The sequence below is a fragment of the Heteronotia binoei genome, chromosome 21 (genome assembly GCF_032191835.1).
Source record: "Heteronotia binoei isolate CCM8104 ecotype False Entrance Well chromosome 21, APGP_CSIRO_Hbin_v1, whole genome shotgun sequence".
Classification (NCBI taxonomy): domain Eukaryota; kingdom Metazoa; phylum Chordata; class Lepidosauria; order Squamata; family Gekkonidae; genus Heteronotia; species Heteronotia binoei.
Genome location: NC_083243.1, coordinates 156,857,401 through 156,870,810, shown reverse-complemented (window position 1 = coordinate 156,870,810; position 13,410 = coordinate 156,857,401). Strand labels below are relative to the sequence as shown.

General features: G+C 40.3%; 1 protein-coding gene across 3 annotated transcripts in view; it reads right to left on the bottom strand.

Moving 5' to 3' along the window:
- Positions 1 to 11,468, bottom strand: part of DUSP8 (dual specificity phosphatase 8) — a 107,096-nt gene extending 95,628 nt beyond the window's left edge. Inside the window, exons 1-2 of one of the 3 annotated variants that reach the window (XM_060262515.1) lie at positions 11,363 to 11,468; positions 8,867 to 9,291 (exon numbers count right to left, since the gene is read on the bottom strand). In XM_060262515.1, coding sequence (XP_060118498.1) covers positions 8,867 to 9,118 — 252 coding nt within the window. In that variant the 5' untranslated portion in view covers positions 9,119 to 9,291; positions 11,363 to 11,468. The remainder of the gene's footprint in view (positions 1 to 8,866; positions 9,292 to 11,362) is intronic. The other 2 variants (XM_060262516.1, XM_060262517.1) reach the window with 2 other exon arrangements.
- Positions 11,469 to 13,410: the final 1,942 nt, after the last annotated feature.

Here is a 13,410-nt window from a genome sequence, read left to right as displayed (position 1 = left end):
AAGAAAGGAAGGTAGTGTCCTTGTTTGCTCTCACCGCATGCTTGGGTATTAAGAGCTACCTGCTGCTATATGCATACAATCTCAATCCTAAATGTAAATTCCTTTCACTGAAATAATTAAGAGTTTAAAAGAAATGTAGATCATGACTGCCACTAAAGACAATGGTAAACTTTTCTTTCATTGCAATGAAGTAAGAATAAACAGAATCTTTATATATAACTTTAGCTTCATATCAGAATGCAGGGCTTTTTTTGAGCAGAAATGCACAGGAACACAGATCCAGCTGGCTTGGTGCCAGAAGGTGTGACCTAATATGCAAATGTCTTTTTTCTACAAAAAAAAAGCCGTCAGAATGCACAATCAGTTTACAGAATCCACAGTCACAGATGTGGCAAAGGCTAATTTCCTACAGCAGAATCAAGATTCTTTTATATATTTTTTTGTTTTATAGCATATGGGTGATGAGACTAGAGTTTCCATGGGAAGAATGAAGAGGAGGGGAAGAGGGGGAAAGGTGAGGTTTCTTAAGTACTTTCCCCTGCTTAAAAAACCACCTCTCAAACTGCTTTTGGCCCAATAGGGGACTAGATAGACTCATGGAGGAAGGTCCATGAATGGCTACTGGCCATGATAACTAAATGTGGAGGTTGACCATGATAACAAAAGCCAACCTCCACATCTGTGTAGTGCCATCTTTTGAGAGAAGCAAAATTTTAGCACAGAATAACCTCTAGTAAGCACTTGCTACATACCTCTCCATTAAGTAAAGCTGAAACCTGCTACATCTATTGCCAGCAGGCAAACAAAATAAGCCATCATAGCAGACATAGCACGTGTGTGCATATGCACTATAGGAAAACCCATGTAAAAGCTCCCTATGGTTTTTGTCCCCTTTCTTTCTGAAGGAAGGACACAGATCACCTCCTGCAGAATTACAGAAGCTCTCTGTAATCATCACCCTGGGATTACTCTTCTAGGCTTCTCTCAGTTTCCAGCTCCATAAATTTAAGGCTCGTTTCTTTGCCATTTCCTATGACATCATGTGCCCAACACAATGTACATTTTCCGTTTTGAAGTTCCAAAATTCTGCATAAATAGAACCCAAATTTTGCCCTCCCAGAAAACAGCAGTTCTGTAACCCATAAAACACATGCAAATAGGCATATCTTTGCTTTGCATACTATGATTAGCAGAGACAGAATACAGAGAGGGGAAGAGCACTGCAGCCCTTTACCCTCATGATAGCAAACCATTAGACAGTATGCACCACCACCCTGAAGCCTATATTTGCAACCACAAGAACTAAATATTTGTTTTTGTTTAAAACAAAAAGCTGAGATCCTCAAAACACTGATCTATGCCCCCAGTAAAGCATTATGTGCTTGAATGTCACTTGCATGGAATCGCAGAATACAAAAATTGGGTTTTTTAAATTTTAGAATGCTTGGGGGAGGGTCCTTAATATTTTTTCAATTTTGAGGAAATATTAACAAGTGATTCTGTTTCAAAAAGAACTCTCAGAATTGAACTAAGCCGCAACCACTGCAGCAGTGACCCCCTCACATCAAAGGGCATGTCTCTCTAAGCATCTAAAGAGATTATTCTGCTTTATTCTCTAGTAAACATATATGGCAGCTAAAGAAATATGCAGAAGCCATTCTATGTAGCCCATCCCTGAAACATCAATAAAGCAGATTAGAGGCAAGGAGTGTCTTCCCTCCCTCTCTCTTACACACACATACACTCTTTCTCTCTCATACACACACACACAAAATTCAAGCAGAGATGATGTAATTGCTAGCCAATTGCTATGAGCTGTGTGCACACATGCAAGGAGAGGGAGAGATGAGGACTCCACAGATGGCTCCAGCTGGGCCTAGCATTTGATTAATCACCCAAATTACCCTCACTCTGCTACAAAATAAAAAAGGGGGAGGGAAGGCGAGAACAAACAGTAAAAAGCAATCCAGCTGCTGTGTACTACTCACAAAATGAAGAGACTAAGGAAGAGCCCATTGTTAAAAGATGGTTGCTGAGCCTAGTATATTGTTCCCAGGTTCTTTCAGAGAAGGAAAGGGCAGTAGGCAACATAATCTATGAGTCATGGGACTAAAAGCTTGGGGTTTTTTGCTTCTCCACTGGCAATGTTGGCCACCCAGTAGGCAAAGACTTAAACATCTGTTTCTTAAAGAAAGCAAGGCAAAGCTGACTTGGGTTGCCAGCTTTTTTACTGGCTTGGCTCACATGCATTTAACAGCCTGTTATACAGCTATTTACCAAGTGAAGCTCCCCCCCACATCGAGATGTGAGGGGAATTATTCATTCATTAGGCAAAACAGCACATATATTATTTTTAAAAACTGGCAATCCCAATCCTGTATTCTAATATTAACTGGCCTGGGGAGAATTTGCCATCCAGCGCTGAGCCAGTGTCATCTGCTCACCTGCCCCAGCTACACCTACCTTTAGAATAACTTGACCTCTGCTACTGCTTTGTAATTATGTCACGTTTGTATTATATTTGGATACTAGCTGTCTCGGGTGTTTTTTATAAACAGAAAGAGGGAATACAAATAAATAAATCTTGTAAATCTTCGTCGCCTTGAGCTCAGTGCGGGTCCACAGAGCTTGCCTCCTGCGGACCCTCTGAATCGGGCAGTTGGAGAGGTGCCACAGGTGTAGCACCTCTAGGGGTGACCCTGGAGGGGTTTTCTTTCGGCATGGGGCTTTTACAGGAAGACAGGAATATAGCGGCAGCTGTTCCTGCTCTTCTTGTGCACTTCAATGCTCCACTGCTTTGATCGCCATTATGGCAGAAAGAGGTGAACACCCGACCACTTGCTTTCTTTGCTGCTAACAAGCCTTTGATGTATTGCTTTCCTATCTCAAACAAGCAAGTTTGCTTTTCATACCATCGGCTAATGGGTCATTTTACATTACAACAAATGGATCAGTTCAAAGGAAGGGAAATAGGTGAATTCTCCCCCCCACTTTCCCGTGAATCCGGCTTCCAAAAGATAAAAAGAACAACTTTGAATGTCTGCAGCAATCTGAATTTGACTGAATATAGATACTTATATATACCCGGATTATGACTGAATAAGAGATAGAGATTATTATTTGGTTATAATTTGGTCTGAACAAATGAGATATATTCCAAAGAGATTTGTATTTGTCGTCTGAGTGCAACTGAAATGGCAACAATCAAGACATACGGCTGGTGGAGATTTGGAAGGATAGACTAACGATCTCTGAGTTACTTTTCAACTTTGATTATTAGACTGAGTTATTCTGTGGAGTAAAATGGCATCACAAAGCGCAATGTTTCATAAAAAAGATGCAATGGATATCATATTCTCTCTAAAACAGGACCTTGGTTTATTAACAGAGCTGATAAAAAAGCAAATGGGAGCTTTTATGTTGAAAGCTAGCAAAAACTTGAATCTACATGGGCAGAGTGACAAAGAGATCTTGGTGACGTCTGTGGAGTTGGAAATGAGAAAAGATCCATTGGGAAATGAAAAGAAGAAAACTAAAATGGAACCTTATGGCGCAGTTACTAAGAAGAACAGGAAGTTAAGGCTGTTTGAAGTATTTTTGAGAGGATCTAATGGCGTGGGATTTTTACTGTCGTTACTGAGGGGTGATTGCATTAAGGAGAGAGGATGCTCATTTCACCAAAAAAATCAAAACATGGAAAACTTTCAGGAAGCAGGGATTTTAAATTGTTTTCTCTCTCTGTAGGTAACTGGATAATATGGAACTCTCAGCAAGATATGCAATTTTAAAAGGCAAAGTGAGATTTTTGGGACATAATAGGTTTGGTTCCTCTCTGATTAATATGGACATAAGAACTGAAGGATTGAAAAGTTCTGAAAATAAATTTAAATAAACAGTTAACTTGGATTAATTTTTAAGAAGGCAGACAACACAATTATTTTGTAATCTGGTAGATCTGCTCTTAATGTTTGGAGAAACTGCTTATATTGAGATAGATAAACTAATATGTTCCTTGTTTACCATTTTTTTCTTATCTCTCCACTTTTTACGTTATTTTAATTTCGATCTTTTTCTCTATCCGTTTGAAATATGTAAGCTAGAAGGATAAAGAAATATTTGCTTTTTTATGCCTATCTAAATGATGAGATTGTTAAAATAACAAGTCAGTTTGTATTTTTAATATGGTTAAGCTTATCCAGTTAGTTGTGTGTTGAGACCTTGGTGACTTTTTTAAATATATCTATGTTTGCTGAAGAAGAATAGTTCAGACTTGTATTTTAAGTAATAGCTTAGTAAAAAAATGTATAATGGAAAATGAAGACGGTAGAATATAAGGGGAAAACTCAATACTTGCAGGTAGAAAGGATTAGGTATTTTGCTTTGAGGTAAAAATGTAACTGATATATTTGCAGCTTTCTTTGTTTCTCATCTCCCATTCTGTATTCCCCCCCCCCCGATGTTTCTGTACTTGTGCTTATGCTTTTTCTTTTTATAGTTAAAATTAATAAAAATTATAAAACTCAAAAGAAAATCACATTGAACACAACTGGATTTGTTCTCAATGGAAGTATTTACTTGTGAGTACACTGCACTGAACCTTGAAGGCTTTTTTTCACACCTCCTCCCCCCCTTTATCTTTCATATGACTTCTCCAGTGCCTAGGATAGAAGTAAACACTGCTAGTCTTGCACCACTCAGCCTGCCTTTAATTTAGCATTCCTAATACCCAGTTAGATCTATTTTTGCCCTTTGAGTTCAAACCATGCTGGTTCCTCTACTGGACCACCTGGCTAACCTGGTGATGTGCATGGGGATGTCCCTTTTCATAGGACATTGTCCACATTTCTATTGTGAGACAGAGCACCAGATGAAGCCTCCAGCCAGGCATATTTCTGTTGCTATTGAGGAAGCTGGAATTTGGGGTGTCTTTCTACTTCAGACTTTAAAAAGTTCAATGTAACGTGGGATCTAACTAGACAAGACGTGGAGAGTTTCACAGCATTTTAAACAGGTAAATAGTAGCTGGATTGATCCTCAATTCAGGTCAGAGTCATGACGCGAAAAGGAGAAGGGGTTTAATTCTTTCACTCAGCACAGTTCCATCAATCAAAACTGACTCTTCCTCCCACCCCCAGGGTGGCTGATCAGGGAAGGAAGGTGACTAGGCAAGAGGCACTCTCTTTTTGCCTCTCATCTGTCATTTCCAGAACTTAATACAAGAAAAGGGTGATGATAGCTTTGATTGGCAAAACCAGGCAGGCTGTAGGTGTTAAAATTCTCAGTCCCCCACCCCGTTATACCACATCCTCAAGCTGGATCAGAGTTCAAGGTGTTTTCTCTTTGGCTTTTAAAAACATTTGGAAGATTTCATCACAGATTTCCCAGAATCTTGTTCAATTATGTCTATACTTTGACTTTGCTGAGCTGTATGGGCTATGCTAAAGGTAAATGTATCACTGTTTTGTCTGGGCTACCAAATACCCTGCAGATGCTTTGGTTTCATTTGCAAACGTACCAGGAAAGACAACATACCATTTCCAGCACTTGCAGCACAGAAATGCATGATGGAAAGCTGGAACAGAGTCTGTGAGAACTGTAGACAGACTCTGGAAAGGAAGGATGATAGAAGAGATAAATAATTCAGATCATGGGACTGATTTGGACTTTGTGTTCAAGAAACAGAAAGATGCATTAGAAGTAAATATCTCTTGTTTCAGAACAGCAGCAACCAAACTGCCCTCATGAATACACTATACCATATTCCTATTCATCACTGTAAGAGAAAAGGACCCAGAATGATACTTCATCAGTAGCACAGGTTTGCTCCTCCCTCTCCTCTGCAGACCATTATTTTCATCTACATAAATCCTACTTCAAAGGATTATCCTGTTAACCCACAGCTCTTGAGGACAGATTATACATCAGGCTTGAGTTTACTGACACAGACCTAGGGAAGAAATTCTCCCTGTATACATTTGTGCATGTCCCATGCAACCTGAATTGCACCATAGTCTTCCAAGCATTTGTAGACCACAGATTTTTGTTATGGCATAATACCTTCTGTAATAATTTCCAGTGCTGAATGTGCATTTTTACAACTTCAACACATGGAACTGAAGCTTTCAGTGAAATTCCTCTTATGACCAAAATCTTTTTCCTCAGCAGAACAAAGTTTTGAGTCCAGTGGCACTTTTAAGACCGATGAAGTTTAATTCTGAGTATAAGCTTTTGTGCGCATGCACACTCCTTCAGATACATTAAAACAGTTTTCCTCAAGCCTTACATAGGTAGAGAGAGGGTGGGAGGATTAGTTGCCAGGAAAGCGTAATTAGAATCAAGATGTATAAATCACTGTGCAGTAACTATAGCTGAGATTGGGGATTAAATGAGTTGTTAAAACCTGTGAATGGCAGCAAATTAGCATACAAATACAAGATTTAACAAACAGCTGTAAGAACTAAATTTGAGTCCAGTGGATATAAGCAAGAACTGAGAGACTTAGCATGTGCAGATGCGCATGCACACTTCTTCAAATCTATTAAACCAGATTTCCTCAAGCATTACATATGTGTTTGAGGGGGGGCTTACTAGCCAGGACCAATTTATTAGAGTCAAGATATGTAACTACAGCTAAGATTGGAATAACACAGTTGGTAAGATCTGTGAACAGCAAATTACCATACAGATAATAAAAGAGTAAACAACAGATGTAAAAACTAAGTTTTAGTCAAGTAGCACCTTTAATATCGACAAAGTTAAATACTGGATATAAGTGAGAAGTGAGTGACTTAATATGTGTAGTGAGATAAGAACCCAATATTTATGTTAAGCCTTTGGTGTTCCATTGTCCTGAGTGTTGTATTAACTTATAATTCAGCACTTTTCCATTCATGTGTTTCTGAAATTCCTTTGCAGTAAAACACATACTTTGAGGTCCCCCCACTGAATGCCCTGGGAGGTTGAAATGTTCTCCTACAGGTTTCTCTCTGTTGCAATTCTTGATGTCAGAATTGTGTCCATTTATCCTTATTTATCCTTTAGTGTAGGAAGAACTGAAGGGAACTCTTGGCATTTAATGGCATATACAATGTTATAACATGAGCATGTGAATAAGCTTGAAATGATGGTTGATAGCTCCAGTGACTGTGTTATCTGGGTGTATGAGGCAGCAAAGTTGGCTTCGGGGTTTATTGCAATCTCTGATAGCAGTGTCCGAGTTAAAATTAGTAGCAGTGTCCATTGTATTATTGTGGTTGAGGGAGTTGTTTGAGACTGGGAGGCTGTGTGTATATAAGAAAAGGTTTGCACCCAGTACTGTAATTCTCCAGCAGAAGTTGCAACTCTCTGAAGATGTGTTGAACTGTTCTGAGTTGAAAGCTATATGTGACCATTAGTGATGTTCTGTCTCTTTTGGGCCTTTCTTACACCAGGTTATCTCTGGGTACCATTCTAGCCTTGTTAATGTTTAATGACTTCATCAAGTGGATACTTCACTTCCAAAAAGGTTTGTTGTCTTTTGTTTTGTCTTAAAGGTGCCACTGGACTCAAACTTTGTTCTATTGTTTCAGACCAAAACAACTGTTCACTTCAATTTCTTTTCCCTCAGCATTTAAAGATACTTTAAAATCACATATATGGCATTATATGTGGGTTAAGTGTATGAACTCTTATCTGGAAGAACTGGGTTTCATTTTGCACTCCTCCACATGCACCTGCTGATGTGACCTTGAATCAGTCACAAGTTCTTGCAGAGCTGTTTCTCTCAAGAGCAGTTTCTGTCAGAGCTCTCTCAGCTCCACCTACCTCACAGGGTGTCTGTTGTGGAGAAGGGAAGGGAAAGGAGTTCATAAGCCACTCTGGGACTCCTTCGGGTTGTGAAGGGCGAGATATAAATCCAATCTGTTGTTGTCGTTGTCTATGCACTTAACATTCAGTTTCACTGGTTATCATGTTCCACAGTCAACAACTATGAAGAATGCTAAAATATAACTTCTCTGTCTAGCAATGTTTTTTTATCCTGTTATCTGCAAATACAGTTCGTTCCCACATCATTTATGAATAAATTAATCATCCCCACTACATATCCCTGAGGAACCTGCCAGTTACCTCCCTCTACTGTGAAAACTGACCACTGTATCACTGATTTAGAAGGGTGTGACTCTGTTTAGGACTGTTTATACCTGGAGTAACTTCTAGATCAACAGGTTTTTAATTTCTGGGATCCTCTACCCTCTGTTTTGTTTTTTAAAAATAGTATTACACTGACCACCGTCCATTTTTTAAAAGATTATAGCGATACACATCTTAGTAGAACTGAGCCAAAAGGAATGGATATGTCTCATTAACATTTTCAGTGGCAGTGCAATATACCCATCCTTTCCTTTCCTTATAGCTCTGAAAAGAGTGAAATGCTGATACAGGAAGGTTTGCCTACACTCTCAGTTATTTTAATTGGCTGTCAGTGATGTAGCCACACCTAACGAATTATTCAGTACTGCAACATAAGCATGCTCTCAGGTTGGCTTGGAATGTCCACATTACTATTTGCAGGAAGGACATTACCAAGAAAAAATGGCACAGGAGAAGTAGAAGAAGGGGGGGGTGTTGTCAATTAATGGGAACAAGGAAAGATGTACATGCACATTTCTGGGCCCCCAGTACAATTTCCTTCAGCCCCAAAATGAAACAGGTGAACACTTAGTTAACAGTATGTTTATGTCACCTATACCTGTTCCCCCATTCATGTTCTTAACCTTATACAACTACATCACTACCTGTCATTTACTGTTATTTTTCATATAACAACATGGGCTGCTCTTTAAAGTCATGACAGGACACTGAATCACAAAAGGCTCTAGAGGCTTACTGAAGGGCCAAGTTTAGATACCTTTATATTGGAGGCTGGTTGGATGAGCTCTGTGATGGATACCTTGTCTTGCTGAAGCCTCCTCTTGACCAGCTTGGAACAGCAGATGTTGACAGAGCTGAGGACATGCCAGGAGTTGTACTCCACAAAGGAGCGGCTGTCAATGACCAACGTGCTTTCAGCCCCACTCTTCAGAAGACTGGCAAGCTTCTTCGGATCCATCACTTTGCGTGGAAGTCTGTCCCCGGCCATGGTAGACTTGTCCCTTCCGCAGCAAGTGGGAGAAGGGAGGGGAATGACCTGGGCAGGGGGAGCCAGCTCAGATCTCCCAGAGGCAAAAGGGACTGGGAAAGGGGAGGCAGCTCAAAAACAGCCAAATCTTGCCACGCTGCTAAGGCCCTGTATGACAAGTCATTGTGCCACACCTGTTGAGAAGTACAGAAAGGGGAGGGAGGGAGAGAGAGAAAGGAGAGGAAAGTAGTGAGATACTGAAAGTACACAAAACTGGCACTAGTTATTCTGCTTGGCGAATATTCCTTCTGGTTCTAAAGAAAGCACCAAGACACATTAACAACACACTTCTAAACAGAGTTATACAACCCTTCTAAATCCAGTGGTCTTAGGAGGGCATAACTCTGCTTAGGGCTGCACTTCAAACTACTTCATGAAGCAGGCATCCAGAAAGACAGAAGGAAAGAAAGAAAAAGACAGAGAAAGGGACCATGAAACTGTTGACTAGAAATTGGGAACAAGTCACGCAAGGGCTTTAGGCCACAATCCTGATCTCAAGTCTGTCTATCACATTTTTTTTTCTACCATTCTTCCAAGCAGCTCATGACAGCATACATGGTTCTCTCCTTATTAATTTAATCCTCATAATAGTTTTGTGAGGTAGGTTAGGCTAAGAAAGAATTAAAGGCCCAAGATCGCCCAGCTTCATGGCTGACCAGGCATTTGAACCTGGGTCCACCACATCCTAGTCTGACAATCTAGCCACAGTGCCACATTGACCCTCAGTGCATCATCTGCAGTACAAAGAACCAAAAATTCTGCTGAACCTTAAATTAGTTGATATCCCGCTGTTCTCTGATCCTACTGTATTCAAACAACAGAGATGTTTTCAAACTGTTTCCATGATACCCTCAGAATTTATCAGGAATTTCTCCATGAGAAGACTGGAAATCACAGAAATGTTTCTTTGAAAAATAAGACTGGCCATCACTGCCAATGTTCCTGTGGAACAGGAGTGGCCAAACCTGCTTAACGTAAGAGCCACAAAGAATAAACATCAGATGTTTGAGAGTTGAAAGACATGAACATTAGATGTTTGAGAATCACGAGACATGAATGTCAGATGTTTGAGAGCTGCAAAATAGATGTGAGAGGTGGAAAGAAAGCAACTTTAAATGCATTCTCTAAGCCATTGGCTGGCATGGCTTGAAGTGATTTAAAGAGACAAATGCCTCTTTGGTGGTGGGGGCCTCAAGAGCCACACAATATGTGTGAAAGAGTTGCAGTTTGGCCACCACTGCTCACCCAAATTTCTGAGCCGCAGCTTGGCCACCCCTGCTCTGGAATGTGCAGTGGCGGCATAACATCAGACATGTTCAAAGTCCTCCTCTCGGTCTGCATGATGAAACAGTCAGGCCCAACAGACTGGGTTGGTGCTCAAGATGAACTGAGCAAGTGATCTCAAATAATGCTACCCATGCCATATTGGGACTCCTCAGCAGACAAGTCTATGTGGAAAAGATTTCTTAAAAGGAGAAAGCCTACAAAGCACCAACAGGGCACCTGAAGCAGCCTCCCATAGTCCCATAGCCAGGAATTTTTTTTTGTTGGGGGGGGGGCATTTAAAATCCTTAAGAGGCAGTGGCTAATTAAATTGAAATCAATTCAATTAAAGTTAATTAAATTACCTTTAGTTCAATTAGTGGTGGTCCACGGTGCTGAAGAGGCAGGCTATGGGCCTGCTGGTGCCTGACACCCCAACCCCACCCCTTAGCCCATCCCTCCCTCCCTCAGTCCACCCAGAGCCACCAACGGATCTGTGCTAACAGGAGGCACAGCTTTCCTTTAGTGAAACCGCCCTCATCATCATCTGGCTCGCCCGCCCTTCCCACCATTGCTGCCACACACCCCACAAAGTTTGCAGTGCTGGGCCAACCAGCATGGTAGTACCTGCAGCTACGGGCCCTGCCTGATGGGGACTGTGCACCGGGCTCAGGCAGTCCGTGGATCTCCCTGTCCTAGATCACAAGTACTGGGACTGGTGGGGCTAATAAAAGACTAGTCTCATCTGCTCTGCAGGATGAGCATGGCTACAAACTGATTCAGGCACAGCCTGCCGCCTCTGGGAGAAAAACCATTAATCCCATGATGACAAAGACTTCATACTGCATTTAAAAATGAAATGAAAAGAAACTATGAAGACTGTACTAGAAGTTGTAACAGGAAGAGCAACAATTTTTAATTCAGTCTTTGCCCATTCCTCACCTCCTTAATGTGCATTTCTATTTATTTCTTGGTACATTTGGACAAAGATGCCAATTACAGCCATTCCTTTGGCAGATGGCTTGCAAATTTCTCTGCACCATCAGAAGCAGCTCAATACGGTTTCTCTTCCCACAGCAGATGATTAGATTCTTATTGCACTTAAGGGCACGCTTTAAAAACTGAAACAGCCCTAATTAAGAGCAGTCTGAGGGGGAGATGCAGGCTCCTGCTACCATTATGACACACTTCATCATGTATTTCTGCCTCACTGAGGATTGCCTGCTGCACCTGGACTACAAAACTCAACATAATCAGAAAGAATGCAAATTAATCACACACATACCCCCCACTACATTCCTCTCTAACCCAACCTTGCCCCATGGGGGGGGGGAACGATGACTAGCTACATGTTTCTATTTCCCCAAATTTCAGTCAAGAGAAATAATAGAAACACAGAGGCCATAATTTTAAAAAGACACTAAGATAATGGCGACAAATGGATTAGAATGAAATCCTGGACTGAGACGAAGGAGGCCTGATAAAACATGAAAGGCCAGTTTATCAAGAATATATGATGATAGAAATCCAGTCCCTCCTCTCTCAAGATTATAAATAATGCACAGTGCCCTGAGTTTTCAAAATACAATTCAAGGGAGTTTAGAGAGAGATTTTATAAAAATAATAATAATAATTACTCTAATTATCCAAAGAAAATGTGGTTTTAAGGAGGCTTATATGTGTTAAAACTAATTTTGATTTTTGAATTTGTTTTTAATTTTGATTTTTGAAGTGAAGTTCACAAGGAATGCTAATCAGTCTGCATCCTGATTATGTTTTCAGTAGTAAAAACTATTTGCTTACCCAAAGGCTTAATTGATTCAAGTGTTTAAATGCAGTTGTGCAGGGCCTATAAGGCTGAAATGATTTGATTTAGATTTATTAACAGCCCACGGCCAGTATAGAAATATATAAATATCACAACAATCACACAAGGAAAATTATTACACAATAAAATGATTAAAACTTACTAAAATTAAATACACAGATTTACAGCTCTAGTAAGACAGTTATGCAATTCAGCTTCCCACAGTTCCTTGAGAAACATAAATGGAGCGCAAATTCATTGCTTGAATACAGAATTTTGCAATTTTTTTACCAATCTCTGGGTTCTCATCAGAAAGAAGTTTATTAACAATCTCTTCGGCGGAGATTCTGGAAACTTTTGATAATATTGGAGAAATAAATGTCAAACAAATATCATTATATATCAGGCAATTGCACCAACATTAAGAACATAAGAGAAGCCATGTTGGATCAGGCCAATGGCCCATCCAGTCCAACACTCTGTGTCACACAGTGGCCAATATATGTATATATATACACACTGTGGCTAATACCCACTGATGGACCTCTGCTCCATATTTTTATCCAATCCCCTCTTAAAGCTGGCTATGCTTGTAGCCGTCACCACCTCCTGTGGCAGTGAATTCCACATGTTAATCACCCTTTGGGTGAAGAAGTACTTACTTTTATCCATTTTAACCTGACTGCTCAGCAATTTCATCGAATGCCCACGAGTTCTTGTATTGTGAGAAAGGGAGAAAAGTATTTCTTTCTCTACTTTCTCCATCCTCTGCATAATCTTGTAAACCTCTTGTAAACATTGTAAATATTGTAAACATTACAAGGACAAACTCTCTCAGCTTGAGGGATTGCAAGAGAAAAGGCCCTTCTCTGTATGGCATTCTCCAGGCTATATAGATAAGAGGACAGTTGAAGAAGATAACGTCTTTGGGATGCAACAATGAAGTTTGGTGATTTGGAGATGTCAATCTGACATTCTGTGTCTTCCACTCTCTGCTTAAAAAGCTGTCTAGCTGTATCATGGCCCAAATGAAAAACTCTATCAGGGGAAAGTCCAAGCTGAGCTAACTTACTTTAGACTTCTTTAAGCCAGCTTGATTGAAAATCATCCTGCAAAATTAATGGAGCAAGATCGCAAGAGTTTTTGTATAACTTAAACCAAAGGTTTAATGAGGAAAGAGTTA